The 16,916-nt window shown below is 41.4% G+C and overlaps 1 protein-coding gene across 2 annotated transcripts in view; it reads right to left on the bottom strand.

Moving 5' to 3' along the window:
• Window positions 1-5,682: 5,682 nt before the first annotated feature.
• Window positions 5,683-16,916, bottom strand: part of COPS5 (COP9 signalosome subunit 5) — a 70,734-nt gene continuing 59,500 nt past the window's right edge. For both annotated transcript variants that reach the window (XM_053715096.1, XM_053715097.1), the window contains exon 9: window positions 5,683-5,985. In XM_053715096.1, the coding sequence (XP_053571071.1) occupies window positions 5,901-5,985 (85 nt within the window). In that variant the 3' untranslated portion in view covers window positions 5,683-5,900. The remainder of the gene's footprint in view (window positions 5,986-16,916) is intronic.

Here is a 16,916-nt window from a genome sequence, read left to right on the forward strand (position 1 = left end):
ACTGGTAATGCCTGTCTAGGAAGGCAAACCTTAGGTACCGATAATGATCTTTGTGAATCAGTATGTGAAGGTAAGCATCTTTTAAATCTACAGTGGTCATGTACTGACCCTCTTGGATCATAGGTAAAATTGTCCGAATAGTCTCCATCTTGAACGATGGAACTCTTAGGAATTTGTTTAGGATCTTTAAGTCCAGGATTGGTCTGAAAGTTCCCTCTTTTTTGGGAACCACAAACAGATTTGAGTAAAACCCCTGTCCCTGTTCCGATCGTGGAACTGGATGGATTACTCCCATTAACAAGAGCTCTTGTACGCAGCGTAGAAACGCCTCTTTCTTTGTCTGGATTGTTGACAATCTTGACAGATGAAATCTCTCTCTTGGAGGAGAGTATTTGAAGTCCAGAAGGTATCCCTGAGATATTATCTCTAGCGCCCAGGGATCCTGAACATCTCTTGCCCAAGCCTGGGCGAAGAGAGAAAGTCTGCCCCCCACTAGATCCGATCCCGGATCGGGGGCCCTCAATTCATGCTGTTTTAGGGGCAGCAGCAGGTTTCCTAGTCTGCTTGCCCTTGTTCCAGGACTGGTTAGGTTTCCAGCCTTGTCTGTAGCGAGCAACAGCTCCTTCCTGTTTTGGTGCAGAGGAAGTTGATGCTGCTCCTGCTTTGAAATTACGAAAGGAACGAAAATTAGACTGTCTAGTCTTGGCTTTGGCTTTGTCCTGAGGCAGGGCATGGCCTTTACCTCCTGTAATGTCAGCGATAATCTCTTTCAACCCGGGCCCGAATAAGGTCTGCCCTTTGAAAGGTATATTAAGCAATTTAGACTTAGAAGTAACATCAGCTGACCAGGATTTTAGCCACAGCGCCCTGCGTGCCTGAATGGCGAATCCTGAATTCTTCGCCGTAAGTTTAGTAAGATGTACTACGGCCTCCGAAATGAATGAATTAGCTAGTTTAAGGACTCTAAGCCTGTCCGTAATGTCGTCCAGAGTAGCTGAACCAATGTTCTCTTCCAGAGACTCAATCCAGAATGCCGCTGCAGCCGTGATCGGCGCAATGCATGCAAGGGGTTGCAATATAAAACCTTGTTGAACAAACATTTTCTTAAGGTAACCCTCTAATTTTTTATCCATTGGATCTGAAAAAGCACAGCTATCCTCCACCGGGATAGTGGTACGCTTAGCTAAGGTAGAAACTGCTCCCTCCACCTTAGGGACCGTTTGCCATAAGTCCCTTGTGGTGGCGTCTATTGGAAACATTTTTCTAAATATCGGAGGGGGTGAGAACGGCACACCGGGTCTATCCCACTCCTTAGTAACAATTTCAGTAAGTCTCTTAGGTATAGGAAAAACCTCAGTACTCGTCGGTACCGCAAAATATTTATCCAACCTACACATTTTCTCTGGTATTGCAACTGTGTTACAATCATTCAGAGCCGCTAAAACCTCCCCTAGTAATACACGGAGGTTTTCCAGTTTAAATTTAAAATTTGAAATATCTGAATCCAGTCTGTTTGGATCAGAACCGTCACCCACAGAATGAAGCTCTCCGTCCTCATGTTCTGCCACCTGTGACGCAGTGTCTGACATGGCCCTAATATTATCAGCGCACTCTGTTCTCACCCCAGAGTGATCACGCTTACCTCTTAGCTCTGGTAATTTAGCCAAAACCTCAGTCATAACAGTAGCCATATCCTGTAATGTGATTTGTAATGGCCGCCCAGATGTACTCGGCGCTACAATATCACGCACCTCCCTCTGAGCGGGAGATGTAGGTACTGACACGTGAGGCGAGTTAGTCGGCATAACTCTCCCCTCGTTGTTTGGTGAAATTTGTTCAATTTGTACAGATTGACTTTTATTTAAAGTAGCATCAATACAGTTAGTACATAAATTTCTATTGGGCTCCACTTTGGCATTGCAACAAATGACACAGGTATCATCCTCTGAATCAGACATGTTTAACACACTAGCAAATAAACTTGTAACTTGGAAATACAATTCAATTAGAATAATATTAAAACGTACTGTGCCTTTAAGAAGCACAGAAGATCTATGACAGTTGAAAATTAATAAATTGAAACAGTTATAGCCTCAATCCTTGTAAATAACACAACTTTAGCAAAGGTTTAATCCCATTAGCAAAGATAACAAATTCTGAAAGCAGGAAACAAATTACAGAATAAACGTTTTTTATCTCAGTCAAACTATAATTCTCACAGCTCTGCTGAGAGAAATTACCTCCCTCAAAATAAGTTTTGAAGACCCCTGAGCTCTGTAGAGATGAACCGGATCATGCAGGGAATACAATGAGTTGCTGACTGAAATATTTGATGTGTAGAAAAAGCGCCAAAAAACGGCCCCTCCCCCTCACACACAGCAGTGAGGGAGAACAGAAACTGTCAGAAAACAGATTAAGCAACTGCCAAGTGGAAAAATAGTGCCCAAACATTTATTCACTCAGTACCTCAGTAAATGAAAACGATTTTACATTCCAGCAAAAACGTTAAACATAATCTCTAGTTATTAAACAGCTTTATGTATTTCTTACAGTGTAATTCTAGTGAAGTACCATTCCCCAGAATACTGAAGTGTAAAGTATACATACATGACATTATATCGGTATGGCAGGATTTTCTCATCAATTCCATTGTCAGAAAATAAAAACTGCTACATACCTCTATGCAGATTCATCTGCCCGCTGTCCCCTGATCTGAAGTTTACCTCTCCTCAGATGGCCGAGAAACAGCAATATGATCTTAACTACTCCGGCTAAAATCATAACAAAAACTCTGGTAGATTCTTCTTCAAACTCTGCCAGAGAGATAATAACACACTCCGGTGCTATTTTAAAATAACAAACTTTTGATTGAAGATATAAAACTAAGTATAATCACCATAGTCCTCTCACACATCCTATCTAGTCGTTGGGTGCAAGAGAATGACTGGGAGTGACGTAGAGGGGAGGAGCTATATGCAGCTCTGCTGGGTGAATCCTCTTGCACTTCCTGTTGGGGAGGAGTAATATCCCAGAAGTAATGATGACCCGTGGACTGATCACACTTAACAGAAGAAAAGGGTCCTAATTGCTGTGATAAATTGGCTGCTAAATCTTATTTTGTTTAAGACGTTATGCATGTAGATCCAGTCAACCCTGTCAAACGCCTTCTCCGCGTCCAACAACAGGAGCAGAGAAGGCATTTTCTGATCTATAAGATAGTCCAACACAGCAACCATCTTCTCTACATTGTCTGGGGCTTCCCTGTCTATAATAAATCCTACCTGGTCGGGGTGAATAATAGTTGGTAAAATGTGTTTTAGTCTGTTAGCCAGAATTTTTGTCATTATTTTAATATCCTGATTAATAAGGGATATTGGTCTGTAACTGGTGCAGTGGACTGGGGTTTTCCCCTGTTTGGGTATCACCACGATTTTAGCCTGTAGTAGGTCTCTAGGGAACGGATGACCCTCAAGTATATGGTTTGCAAACTGGACCAAATGGGGAATCAGGGTTGATGCAAAAAGTTGGTAATATTCGCCTGGAAGACCATCCGGTCCCGGAACCTTCCCAGGCTTGAGGTCTTTAATAACTTGACTAATCTCTAAATGTGTAACCTTGGAATTAAGTTTATTTTTATCAGCTTGTTATCTGTCTCAAGTTAGCGTCATTGAGGAATGTGTGTAATAACCCTTGCGTCTTTTTGTCGTGTTGGACTTTTTTGCCTTCGTACAATTTGCTGTAGTATAGGGTAAAGGATTCTACTATCTCCTGAGGGTGGTATGTGAGTTTGCCATCCGGTTTCTGTAGTATCGGAATAGAGACTGCTGTGTAGTTATCCCAAATTTTTTAGCTTGGTACTTATCTGGTTTGATAGCGTATAGTAGATAATTTGTTTTTAACCTTTGTGCCAACTTTACTGATTAGTAATTTAAAATTAAGTTCAGTTTTATTTACTGTTGCAGTTTACTTAATATGTTTATGGCTTGTGTTCTTTTATGCTCTTTTTCTAAATGATCTATCTCAGAAGAGAGTTTAATAGTAGTAGAGTTAATTTCCCTTTTATGTCTAGATTTCTCCTTCATTAGTATTCCCCTGACGACCGTTATATGGGCCGTCCATACTGAAGACTCTAGTCTTTAAAGAGTTGCTTTATAAGCTAAATACATAGCACATGAATAGTTGGCTTTTTAAATTAAAACTCATGCCTTTACAATCTTTATTTCAACCTATAACTTTTCTTAATAAAGTCTTATGCCTCAAATGAGGACACCCATTTTGTTTCATTTATAATTTTCCATTTTTTCCGTTAATGTGTTTCCAATAACTTTTTTTTACCAGCTGCAGAGAATAAAATGTATGAGATTTTTTATTTGTGTTTTGAAGCAACAACCTAATAAAATGGGTTGAGCTTGTAGGTATAATCAGATACCATTACTTTATCACATTGTGTACATAAACATGCTTCTGTATCTTATATCTGTCCATAAACCAATCACCAATACTTGGAGAGAACAATGGACAAATAACATTGTATTACCTTCTCTCTCTTCTATAACCCACTGGGAGTGTAATTTGTTCTCATGCCTGTGCCAACACAGATGGGTGGGGATACCACAGGCTAAATAAACTTTTTCAAATGCCAATATAAGGGTAATGGAAATACTTGTAAACAATTTAATACACTCCAGCAGGTAAAGTGGATCATTGTGAACAAATTAAAGAGGCAATTTTTTTTTTATTAAACTCTCCCTTTGAGGCCAATTTGTGTAAACACAGCCAGTAAAATAAATTGGACTCCCTGTGGGGTATAGAAGAGATAAGGTGATAACATTTTAGTTTTCATTGTTCTCTCCAAGTATTGGTGATAGGTTTCAGGAAATATATAAGACAAATAAGCAGGTATATGTACAAAATGTGATAAAGTAATGAGATCTGATTACACCTACAAGCTCAACCCATTTTATTAGGTTGTGGCTTCAAAACACAAAATCAGCCAATTCTTATACACAAATAAACCTTAAAAAGCAAATCTCATACATTTAATTCTCTGCAGCTGGTAAAAAAAGTAATTGGAAACACATTAAGGGAATTTTTTTTTTATAGTTTACCGTCACTTTAATGGGGAACAAACAAGCAACAATATTTCAAACCATTCAAAAATCTGACCATTTTTATCCTTTTCACAGAAAGTCCCTATATAGACTCCTCCACCTGGTAGATGCTCTCTTTATCTTGGCTATATTATTTCTCTCTCAACCACCCATCCTCCTTTACTGTTGAAGCAATAGTATATTTGTAAGTATATAGCAAAAAGACCTATTTAAAACTGAAAAGCATTCATGCACATTTCAACTGTAACTATTATGTCCCTTAAAAAAAACAATTAATAAAACTGTTATAACAATATATTTCTTACTTTAATTGTATTTGTAAAAGTTTGGGTTGGGAACAAGTTCATAAATCCATGATTCAGTAGTAATGAAACATAGAAGTTTTAGAATCCAGGCTCAAATATACCCTGGTCCCTATTAATCATGTTACATTTTATGCCAAACATCTCTGTATACATATAATGCATGTATAACTTTTTAGTTGCTTTAAATAAAACAAGGTGTAGGCAAGCATGATATTTGCAACATGCAGATCCTTAGAACATTCTGAAGAAAAAGAAAATACACAATATAGGTTTGAAAACTTTACTTTATTACACCAGAAAGCAAACATGTTGACAAGGTTGAACCATTACTAAGTTGCAATAGGAGTCTTTCCTATGCTTTCCATATTGTAAGATAAATAAGTGCTACCTTTGATGACGTTTTCTGGCTTCTGCATAAAAGAAGCAATGTAAGGGAAGATAGTTCATGACAAGCCAAACAACAAGTTATCTGCATAAAGTTGAACTATGATGCATTTATTTGGTTAAACAGCTTATCTTTTATCACTTGAGACATTAATCCATGGATGGCCTCAATTGTGGTCTTGCAGCTGAAAAAAAAAATTTGAATAGGTTAATTTAAAAAGGGTTAAACTATATTTAATATAGTGAATCATTTTCACATACTGCATAATTATGTAACAATGACATTTATTGTCCCATTAAATATAACCTGTATCTTTTCTATTTTATAAAAATATTCATTTAACAAGAAGCAGGTATATTATTAATCTATTCACTATGTTTATTAAAAAAACAAAAAATTAGATACGATGGGGGGCGGAGCTTGACACAGACTGAGATAGCCGCATCTTGGAGAGATGCCAAAATTATTTAAAATAAGCATTTAATACCACAATCAGGTCACTAGCTAAACTCCAAACCTAGGGGATAAATTCCCAAACTTGCAGAAAATGCTCAGTCATTTGATACTACATCTGAAATCCCTAACGTGAAAGCAGAAAGGCTGGGCCGAGATTGCGACACGCCACGTGGCAACCCAAAGACAATCTATCCAATTTATGTCGACACTTGAATAAATCCTGACTTCTCTGACCTGGAGGCACTCCGGAGGGTCGGGGATCCGCTCTGGAGTAAACTACAGCAGCAGTACACATCTTGATAGCCAGCAAAGCCATTTCTGAATCTGCGGCCTATTTGCAGAGCTTTGCGTGCTCCAGAGAGACAGACGGCAGCCCCACTCACCACAATCCTGCACTCAGTGTCTCCGGAGGGTCGGGGCTCCGCTCCGGAGATATAAGCAGTAATCTTGTCTACCTGGGGCATTTTTAATCTTACCGGGACCCGAAGAGTGGACGGTCTGACCCGGAGCGACTCACAGCTAAAACATCTGCCTAAAAATGACTGGAGAGACATACGAGTTTGCGACCTGCTGGCCTACTATCACACAGATTAGTGTGTGTGTGTGTGTGGGGGGGATTCCTGCTTTTTTGTACCCTCATCCAGCACCGGGTGCGCCCTGGGGGGGGGGGGCGGGGATCTGCTCCAGAGGCGCACTTTGTAGCGAGAGACTGTGCTGACTCCCAGTGAGGCCCCTGAAGTCTACCAATAACATAGAAGGGTAAGCGAACAACTCTTTATACTAGCAAGGGCATAATACCCCACACCATCATTAAAGAAGACTTCACTGATTATTCTAAAGAGACTCTAAATTAATGCCTTAGGCCTGCAAATAACGATCTAAAATCTGACCTGGATAAAACTCTAAAAAGGCATGAGTTAACATATAAGTCACCCACTGAATTAATTTCTATCACCAGTAATACATTATCTCCTCCTTTTACCACCTGCAATCTACAGGTAGGTCATATCCACAGCCCTTTTCCCCACATCGCCATTAGATGGCAATTTCCCTAGGAGAGAAGAAGTGTTCAGCTACTATGACCTCAGTGGAATAGAAGTACACAATGTACACTGATGTGAATACATTACTGAGTGTACAATTAAATTAAAGGTACTAACAGTACTAAAGAGGGGGTCTCTGGGACACATCTTATCACCCCCAATTCTGGCATCAGCTGGGAGACAGGGACACCGTGAAAAAGAGTTCACTGTTAGCCTATACTGGATGTACCTTTGTTTATCCTTCTCAAGTTTTACCCCTCAGCCCTTCTAAAAAGGAAAATTGAAAGTCTATGATAACATGAGTTCATAATATTGAGATGATCAGGCGGACCCCACAAACCTAAACTTCACACTTCTTCAATTATCAGGAGTACATAAATAAAGTGGGCTAATCCCAGTAAAATCACCTCTATCCTTCTTGTGGTTAGCTACTCATCAAACATATAACATACAACTCTGCAACCATGAAGGGGCGAACACAATCTGTCAGAGTATCTTTCTAAGTCGCAGCAGAAGAAAAAGCTAATAGAACCAGAATCATCGACTGACAAAGAAGACTTGTCACTAGCTACTCAGCTTCTTATCGTCAAATATACGTGCCTCTGCTAATGTGGAACTTTTCAAGCAAATTAAACAAATTTTCCATGACGAGATGCGAGCAGCATTGGCAGATCTTAAACAAGACATCTCTAATATAGGGGACAGAACAGCTTCACTTGAAGAAAGGATAGATGACATTTCGGTAGAAATACCCAATATGCAGGCAACTAGTAAAGCACAACAAATTCAACTTCAGCAGCTTGAAGAAAACTTAGAAGATTTGGAAAACAGATCAAGAAGATCAAATATCCACATTCGGAACCTCCCTGAAATCTACTATAACCTCCAGGAAGCTGTTCTTCAAATATCCCAGCAACTATTACCAGAGGTTGATGAAGACCAATTCTTATTGGACAGAGTTCATAGAGCCCTCGCCAGGCCTCCTACACCTTCAGCAGCTAGAGATGTTTTACTTAAAGGGACACTGAAGCCAAATATTTTTCTTTCGCGATTCAGATAGAGCATGAAATTTTAAGCAACTTTCTAATTTACTCCTATTAATTTTTCTTTGTTCTCTTGCCATCTATAGGTATATATCTCTAGCTGCTGAAGGTGAGTGCTAACAAATTTTTCCAGCCAGGTGCGGACGGCGGCTTAGAGCCGTTGTTAGCACTCCCCCACCTTGAGGGCAATCTGGGGGCTCCCATCGACTGCCATCCCGGTGATCGGGCCTATATAATGACAGGCATCGCCGGGACTTCACGTTTTGCGCGATGACGTCACCGCACAACTTTATTAGAAAAATACAATGGACAGTATAGGGAAATGGGGGCATGCTGCTTAGAAGCCTGTATCTCAGGCATATATATATATATATATATATAAAATAAAAAAAAACTAATTATGCTTACCTGATAATTTTCTTTTCTTCAGATGGAAAGAGTCCACAGCTGCATTCATTACTTTTGGGAAAATAAGAAACTGGCCACCAGGAGGAGGTAAAGACACCAGCCAAAGGCTTAAAGGGACACTCAACCCAATTTTTTTCTTTGGTGATTCAGATAGAGCATGCAATCTTAAGCAACTTTCTAATTTACTCCTATTATCAATTTTTCTTCATTCCCTTGCAATCTTTATTTGAAAAAGAAGGCATCTAAGCTTTTTTGGGGATTCAGAACTGAGGACAGCACTTTTAATTGGTGGATTAATTTATCCACCAATCAGCAAGAATAACCCAGGTTGTTCACCAAAAATGGGCCGACATCTAAACTTACATACTTGCATTTCAAATACTGATACCAAGAGAATGAAGAAAATTTGATAATAGGAATAAATTAGAAAGTTGCTTAAAATTGCATGCTCTATCTGAATCACGAATGAAAAAATATGGGTTCAGTGTCCCATTAAATACTCATCCCCCAGTCATTCTGCCGAGGAACAAGGAACAGTAGAAGAAATATCAGGGTGAAAAGGTGCCAGAAGAACAAAAAATTACAGCCACCCCCCAAAAAAACACGGGCGGGGAGCTGTGGAATCTTTCCATCTGAAGAATATTATCAGGTAAGCATAATTTATGTTTTTCTTCATTAAAGGGGCACTCAGATTTTAATAAATTTTCATGATTCAGATACAGCATGCGATTTTAAACAACTTTCCAATTTACTTCCATAAAAAAAAAAAAAAAGAAAATGTGTGCTTACCTGATAAATTTGTTTCTTTTTAGACACGATGAGTCTGCGGATTTCATCCTTACTTGTGGGATTACGCCTTCTGGTCAGCAGGAGGAGGCAAAGAGCACCACAGCAAAGCTGTATATATAGCTCCTCCCCTCCCTTCCCTCAGAAGTGTCCACCCCTGGTATATGGAGTGAAGACAGATAGCAAGAATTAAACTGGGCCGAAGCCAACTGAGGCCAGACCAGAAGAGCCTTGAAGTTCGCTCTCAGTTGCAGGAAGCCTATAAAAAAAGAACAGACTCCGCTTGAGTCCTCACTCTGCGAAATCATGTTCCCTGGGATAGGTGATCCAGAGACCACCACCATAGAAAGAGTCCCTTGTCTCCTGATCCAGAGTTATTTGAGGAGACAAGTTTGCATAGTCTCCGTTCCAATGCCTGAGTATGTTTAATTGCATAGGGTCTGAGGTGGAACGATCAAAACGGAATTTTAAGTGACACAAGGTGCTGCTCATTTTATCCACCGTAGAAGGATGAAAGGTTGAGTGGACCTTACCGGGGATTGAACCTGCAACCCTCAGGTTGTTACAGAGCTCAGCCACAGTGCCTTAGCATGCTGAGCCATCTGTCTGGCTAATGTCCATTGCTGTCACCATCAGCCCGAATACCTCTATGTACTGAGCTACTGAAGGCCGAGAAGTGGACTGAAGGACAAGACCAGTATTGATAGACCTTGATTTCCTGACCTCAGTCAGAAAAATCTTCATTGATATGGAATTCGTCATGATTCCCCAGAAAGCTACCCTTGAGCTTGGGACTAAAGAACACTTTTCCAAAATCACTTTCCACCAGTGAGCTCACCATGTTCGTGTAAATCTTGCTTGCTGTAAGGATGATGTCTGGACTAGGATATTAGCCAGATAGGGAGTCATTGCAATGCCCCGTAACTGAAGCACAGCCAACAGCAATCCGAGAGCCTCTGTAAAAACTCGGAACCGAGGCAACACCGAAGGGAAGGACCACGAACGGAAAGTGTTTGTCCAGAAAGGCCAACTCTAGAACTTGAGACGATTCACGTGAACGGCACATGAAGGCACTTGACCCTTAATCTACCGTTGACATAAATTGACCCTATAGGATCAAGGGAGAAATGGAACAAATGAATAGTTTCTACTTTAAGGACAGTACCCTTCTTAAAAAATGGTCTGAAGATTCCCCTTTTTCGGAAACCACAACCCGACCGGTAACCCCAGATCCTGCACCAGTATAAGAACTGGAACAACCACTCCCAGGCCTGAGAGGTCACCCACGCAGTGTAAGGATGTCTCTCCCTTTGTCTGATCCTCAGACAATCTTGAAAGCAGAAACTGCCTCTGAGAGGAAAACATGTGAGCTTGAAACCAAACTTGAGCGAAAAAGGAAATTCAGCCCCCTACAAGATCCAATCCCGGACCGGGGCATGTTCCCCATGCTGTCTTTGATTCGACAGCAGGCTATGTGTTCACCAAAATCTTAGTTTTAGAACATATATCCATAAAACAAGGCTCTAACCATAAGGTTCCAAGAGCTGGAACAGAGCCACCTATGCTCCCAGTTTGATAACAGGAGAGGAAGAAATTGAAATAAAGGAATTAGCCACTTAAAAGCTGTATCCAGTCCTGGATTTTATCCAGGGAAACTACTGACTAATAGCCTCTGACAATGCATCAAACCAATATGCCGTCACACCAGTGACGGTAGCAAAGTACACCGATGGTTGCCATTGTAAACCCTGGTGTGTGTCCCATTACTAAATTTTGTCCATAGGACTATCCTCTAAGGGTATAGAAGTTCTCGTAATGAAGTTGAAACTACTCCTTCCCCCCTAAGGAATGTCGTCCAGCCTCCTAGCTGATACGGCTATGGGAAACAGTCTTTGAAGGAAACGCAGAACACTGCATGTGGGCCATAAAATTTTGACGGAAACTTATAGGAAAAATTGTTGCCATTGTTAACAGACTCCCAAACAGCAATCGCCGTAGAGGGTTTAGGTTCAAAAAGAAAAAAATAAATTTGAACAAAATTTAATAAATCTTTCACATAGGAAACAATACTGATCCTTTAAATCTGAAAAGTAACTATTCTTGTGTGCATGTGTTTCATCCTCAGTCACAAAGGATGAACTAACAAATAAACAGCTGAAATTAATTTATTATAATGTACACAGAACAAAACGTTACTGTCTCTTTAAATCTTTAACTCATTTTTGTGTGGTTTTGTACCTTCCTACGTAACAAAGGATGAATTAACAAATAAACGGCTGCAATTCTTTTAATAAAATTTACACAGAAAAAATGTTACTGTCTCTTTAAATTTTAAAAGAACGTCTTATTTCTGTCGTGCAGAAACAATCCAATAACAATATTAATATTGCTGTAACTATACATCGCCAAGTACATCAAAAGCAACGTCTTTGCAAGGAACCGCAGAGCACTGCCTGTGGGTCATGAATTATTTTGGACACTATAGGAGTATTTATAATAAAAATTAACACATGAAAATATGTTACTGTCTCTTTAAAATTTTAAAAAGGATAACATTTTTCCTTTTTATTAACTGCAGTAAATAGGGCAAAAACAGCGTAAATAATCTTGCTAGTTCTCAATACCCCTCAGCAGTATCTCCCTCTGAGAAGTATGTTCTCTAAACCGGAACCCCACCGTAACAGGGAAAAAATAGGCTACAGTCCCAATTACGCCTATAACATATCTCTTTGGACCCTGTAGTACTGATCCATATAGAGAAGGGAAACAGAGCGCGTTACACTCCCCAAGACCACCCCTCATGGGTGTTGACATAACCTATCTCCCGAGCGGCATGTAGATTTATTGAACCGCCAAGAGATAAAGAGGGCTCGCAATGTAAAAGGGACTCCTCAAGGACCGCCCTTCGTGTGCATTGACCTAACAGTTACCTCCCGGGCGGCATGTAGATTTAATTAACCACCGGGAGATAAAAAAAAGGCGCGCAATGTTAATGGCGTCTCCACAAGGACCGCCATTCGTGGGCGTTTGCAGACTTAACCATACAGTCATCTCCCGGTCGGCATGTCTTCTGTAACCGCTGGGAGATGTGATAGAGTGCCCCAGAGACTAACTGATACAGACAGTTAAAGAAAAAAGCGCTCAATTACCCACGCATAGGGAAAGAGTCGCACAGTCATCTCCCGGTTGGCATGCTTTTTTATGTAACCGCCAGGAGATGTGATAGATTGCCCCTGACACTATCCAGTACAATCGAGCTAAGTCAAAAAGTATTCAATTATACCCGCCTAGGGAAATATCAGTACAGTCATCTCCCGGGCGGCATGTAGTTAATGTAACCGCCGGGAGATGAGGTCTCCCTAAAAAGCCCAAGTAAGCTCAACAGTGGCAATGTCTGGTCGGCATGTTAGGTACTATATAACTGCCGAGAGTGTGTACATGTGCTGTATAGTATTGCCTACCATGAAAGGAGAATTCATACCTGAATAAAGAGCCCATATCCTTCTCTAAGGGCGTCCCATTCACAATTTGAGTGGCCAACTTCTTCTGAGTTCTTTTCTTTCTTCTAAACCCAGCAATAAAAAAATGGCACTTACAATCTGCCGACAGCAAAGGCAGCTCCCAGGCGTGTGAAGTCCTACTGCTCACATGGACCTGAGGATTACAAGGAAAACACCTAACAAGATCCCTCAGATTTTTTCCACGGATAGGGAAGCAACAGTAGATGGGAGGCGCAGTGAGAATTATGTCCCACAAGTCCCCATTGCTTTAAAGCCACCAAATGCTCTACTGTAGAGACTGATCTGGTCTAGGCTACACCATAGCACAAAGTAGCACTCACTTGCACTAAATAATAAACTCTTGATTGAAGAATCTATAACTAACACCTCACTTTACCTCTTCCTATCACCAACACAGGCAAAGAGAATGACTGGGGTGGGAGGGGAGGAGCTATATATACAGCTTTGCTGTGGTGCTCTTTGCCGCCTCCTGCTGACCAGGAAGCGTAATCCTACAAGTAAGGATGAAATCCGTGGACTCATCGTGTCTTTAAAAAGAAATGTGCACAGTCTTTTATATTTACACTTTTTGAGTCACCAGCTCCTACTGAGCATGTGCAAGAACTCAGACACTATACGTATATGCATTTGTGATTGGCTGATTGCTATCACATGGTACAGGGGGGGTGGAAATATACATAACTTTGAAATGTGTTATAAAAGAATCTACTACTCATTTGAAATTCAGAGTAAATGCTATTGTATTGTCTTGTTATCTTGCATTTGTTGATTATGCAAATCTACTGTGTTTACTGGTCCTTTAATGGAAAGAGTCCACAGCTGCATTCATTACTTTTGGGAAAACAATACCCAAGCTATAGAGGACACTGAATGCTAAAACGGGAGGGTACAAAAGTCCGTCCCATTCTGAGGGCACCAAACCTGAAACCACAACCCCAGAAAAAATCCCGCTTCATCTGAAGCCAAAAAAAAATTAGAAAAAGAATACACGGCCCCCCCAAGGACACTGACCCACAGATAGTCCACAAGCCGAACTGGAGCCCCGCAAAACGGATGCAACTGCGCCAACTCTCCTCCAGAGATACCATCGCCCAAAGGACGAACCTCAACCACACAACCCTTCATACAAAGGAAGACAATGGAAAACTCCCAAAAAGGAGAATCTATGGAGGATTAACAAGGAATCCCAGAAAACAGGGTGCAATAAAATCCAAATATAAATGGCAACCCAAAAAGCAAACCACGCTCACAGGGACCCCAAGGTGTCCCGAAACAAGGGAAAGGCAACACCCAGATCCCAACAGCATTGAACCACAAGGGTGGATCGGGAAACAGAACAAAGAAGCAAACTTCTCAGAAAAATTGCCTCGAACAAACGACTGAAACCATAGTCTCAAGTCGCCAGGAACTTAGAATATCAACATATTCCAACGAACATGTGCGATAACCCCAGAGAAGCAGTCTCTGAGTATCAAACGCAGCAGTCATACCAAGATGACTTAACACAAAGGAAACACTTGCAGGCAAGTAAAAGAAAGCCGAAGATAGAGTAACATCCACCAACTAGTGGGTACACTCAGGATATCCAAAGACGCAATGTCAACATGTAGCCGGGCAATAAGGAGCCCAGAACCTCAAAAAAAAAGACTCTCCAGACCTCTACCACTCATCTCAGAACCTAGTCCACACTGGGCCAGCCCAAGCAACATGACTAAAATACAGGGGAGCAGAAAAGGTCCCAACCACCAGCCCCTATAGAAAAAAAAAAAAAAGGGCGGAAAGGATGACCCCAGACAGCCCAACAGAGCACGGAAGCCTTCCAAAAGCACCTACAAACAGATACTTCCAAGGAAGATCCCCATAGAGATAGGTAGAAAAGACCGAAGTCTCATGATCTAGCCCAACACTCCTATGGCGGACTCAACATAGCACCCACAACGGCACTCCAAAGGAGAACCTATAAAGATAAGCAGAACTATGCGGACCAGTATGAAACTGCAAAGACAGAACAGAACAATCCCAGAAAGAAAATCACCCTCTTAACAGGACAACCTGTTCCACCCTCCTGCACACAGGACAAGGCAACATCTTCCAGAGAAAGGAAACCTCACCTCTAAGGATGCAAGACAACCCACCTCAAGGGAAGGGAACAGATAAGGACGGCACACAAGCTCACAAGGCCAAGTTGTAAGTAGAGCCAAACAAAAATCATCCAGGCGCCCCTGATGAACATGAAAGAGGAACTCTCCAAAAGGAAAGCACATACCCTCAAGAACAAGGCAGGCCGCAAGGAGCCCAAGCACACAGAGCTCCTGGCCCAGCTGCTAGTAGCACAACTAGCAAGACCATAAGAATAGTCCATGTTCCCTGGAGAATAAGGGCTTCCGGACCAGATATAGAAATATAAAAAATTTCCAAAAAGAAAGCCAGAGCCCTAAAATTGTGTAGACAAACAATACCCTAGGGAACACCATACCCCGTCTGAAGAAAAAAAAAACTGTCTAAACCGGGAAGTAAAACCAGCCCGTAGAACAGGGTTGAAGACTCACACAAGACATCATAAACCAAGGGGAAAAGAGCACCACGTACAGAAGTCTAACTCCAAAGATCAATAGGGCACGCCAGAACCTAGAAGATTCTAAGTCCAACAGGCTACAATACCCACACTTCCATAACCGAGGGGAAAACGTCAGAAACAAGGTCATCCGAAGATCGAGTCAGTAAGGCTAGGCCTTATAATCTTCTCCGAGTACAAACCCTGAGGACAACATCCAGGGAAGGAGAATGCATAGCATCCCAACTCCGGTAACAATCCCTAGACATGTCTAGGATAATAAAAAACAACTAATTATCCCAATAAGGAACGCAAACTCCCAGAAAAAGTCGTCTACAAGGCCCTCCAATATGGCGGCTTCAACCCCAAAGGAGAAAAAAAAAAAAAAAAAAGAACCTAGACCAGAGATTGACACTAAGGAAGAGTCCCCCCCCCCAAAAAAAGAACAAGTTTGATAGCCCTGGGAAGGCAAGACCACCCAAAACGGCAGTAAAGAGGTCCAAAACTTCCAATCCTCAACCAACGCTGGGAAGGAAAACACTCAGATCCCGAAGAATCGGAACCTACGGAGTGTGACGGACTGAAACTCCACCGAGTCCCAAATGACCAGCTCGGAGTCTATGAGGGATGAACCAGTCCCTCCATACCCCACGGACCCGCAGATCTTCTCAGAATGCTTAGTTGAAACTTGTAAAAACAAGACAATAAACAAACACAAACAGAAGTGCAAGCACTCAGCACCAAAACCGGACCAACCAGGCAGACAGGCGCCACGAGACCGAATTTTAGGCCTCAAGCCATAAGGAGCTGAACCTCAGCCCTTACTTGAAATACACACCTCCAGGAAGGGAGATAAATGACAGAGGACTAACATGTCCCCAGAACAACTTCTGTAGAAGTAACAAGTGCGATCATAAAATCGCGAGTATCGATTCCAGAGAGTAAATCCCCCAAGGAATATAAAACAAAACAGGAACTTGTAAAATCAAATAAAAGACATCCTAACGAGAATAAAAAGAAGAAAAGGCAACCCGTAGGTTAACGCCCAATGACAACAAGCACACCCGCAGGACCAGCCCAACGGAACCCTGCCCGACCAAGCTCAGATAGGAAAAGATACTCAAATCAGAGTATAAGAACATTACTTCATCCCCTTATAATTAATTATGAGAGCTATTCGGAGAAGACGACCCAAGGACCCCTATATCCATTAAGGATGGGATCCTCCAACAACGCCAGAATGTGAATACAAGAGGACAGAAGCGCCACATGGCCCAATATAGTTGGAGGCAGTCAAACTATTA

This window comes from Bombina bombina, chromosome 5 (genome assembly GCF_027579735.1).
Source record: "Bombina bombina isolate aBomBom1 chromosome 5, aBomBom1.pri, whole genome shotgun sequence".
NCBI classification, from domain to species: domain Eukaryota; kingdom Metazoa; phylum Chordata; class Amphibia; order Anura; family Bombinatoridae; genus Bombina; species Bombina bombina.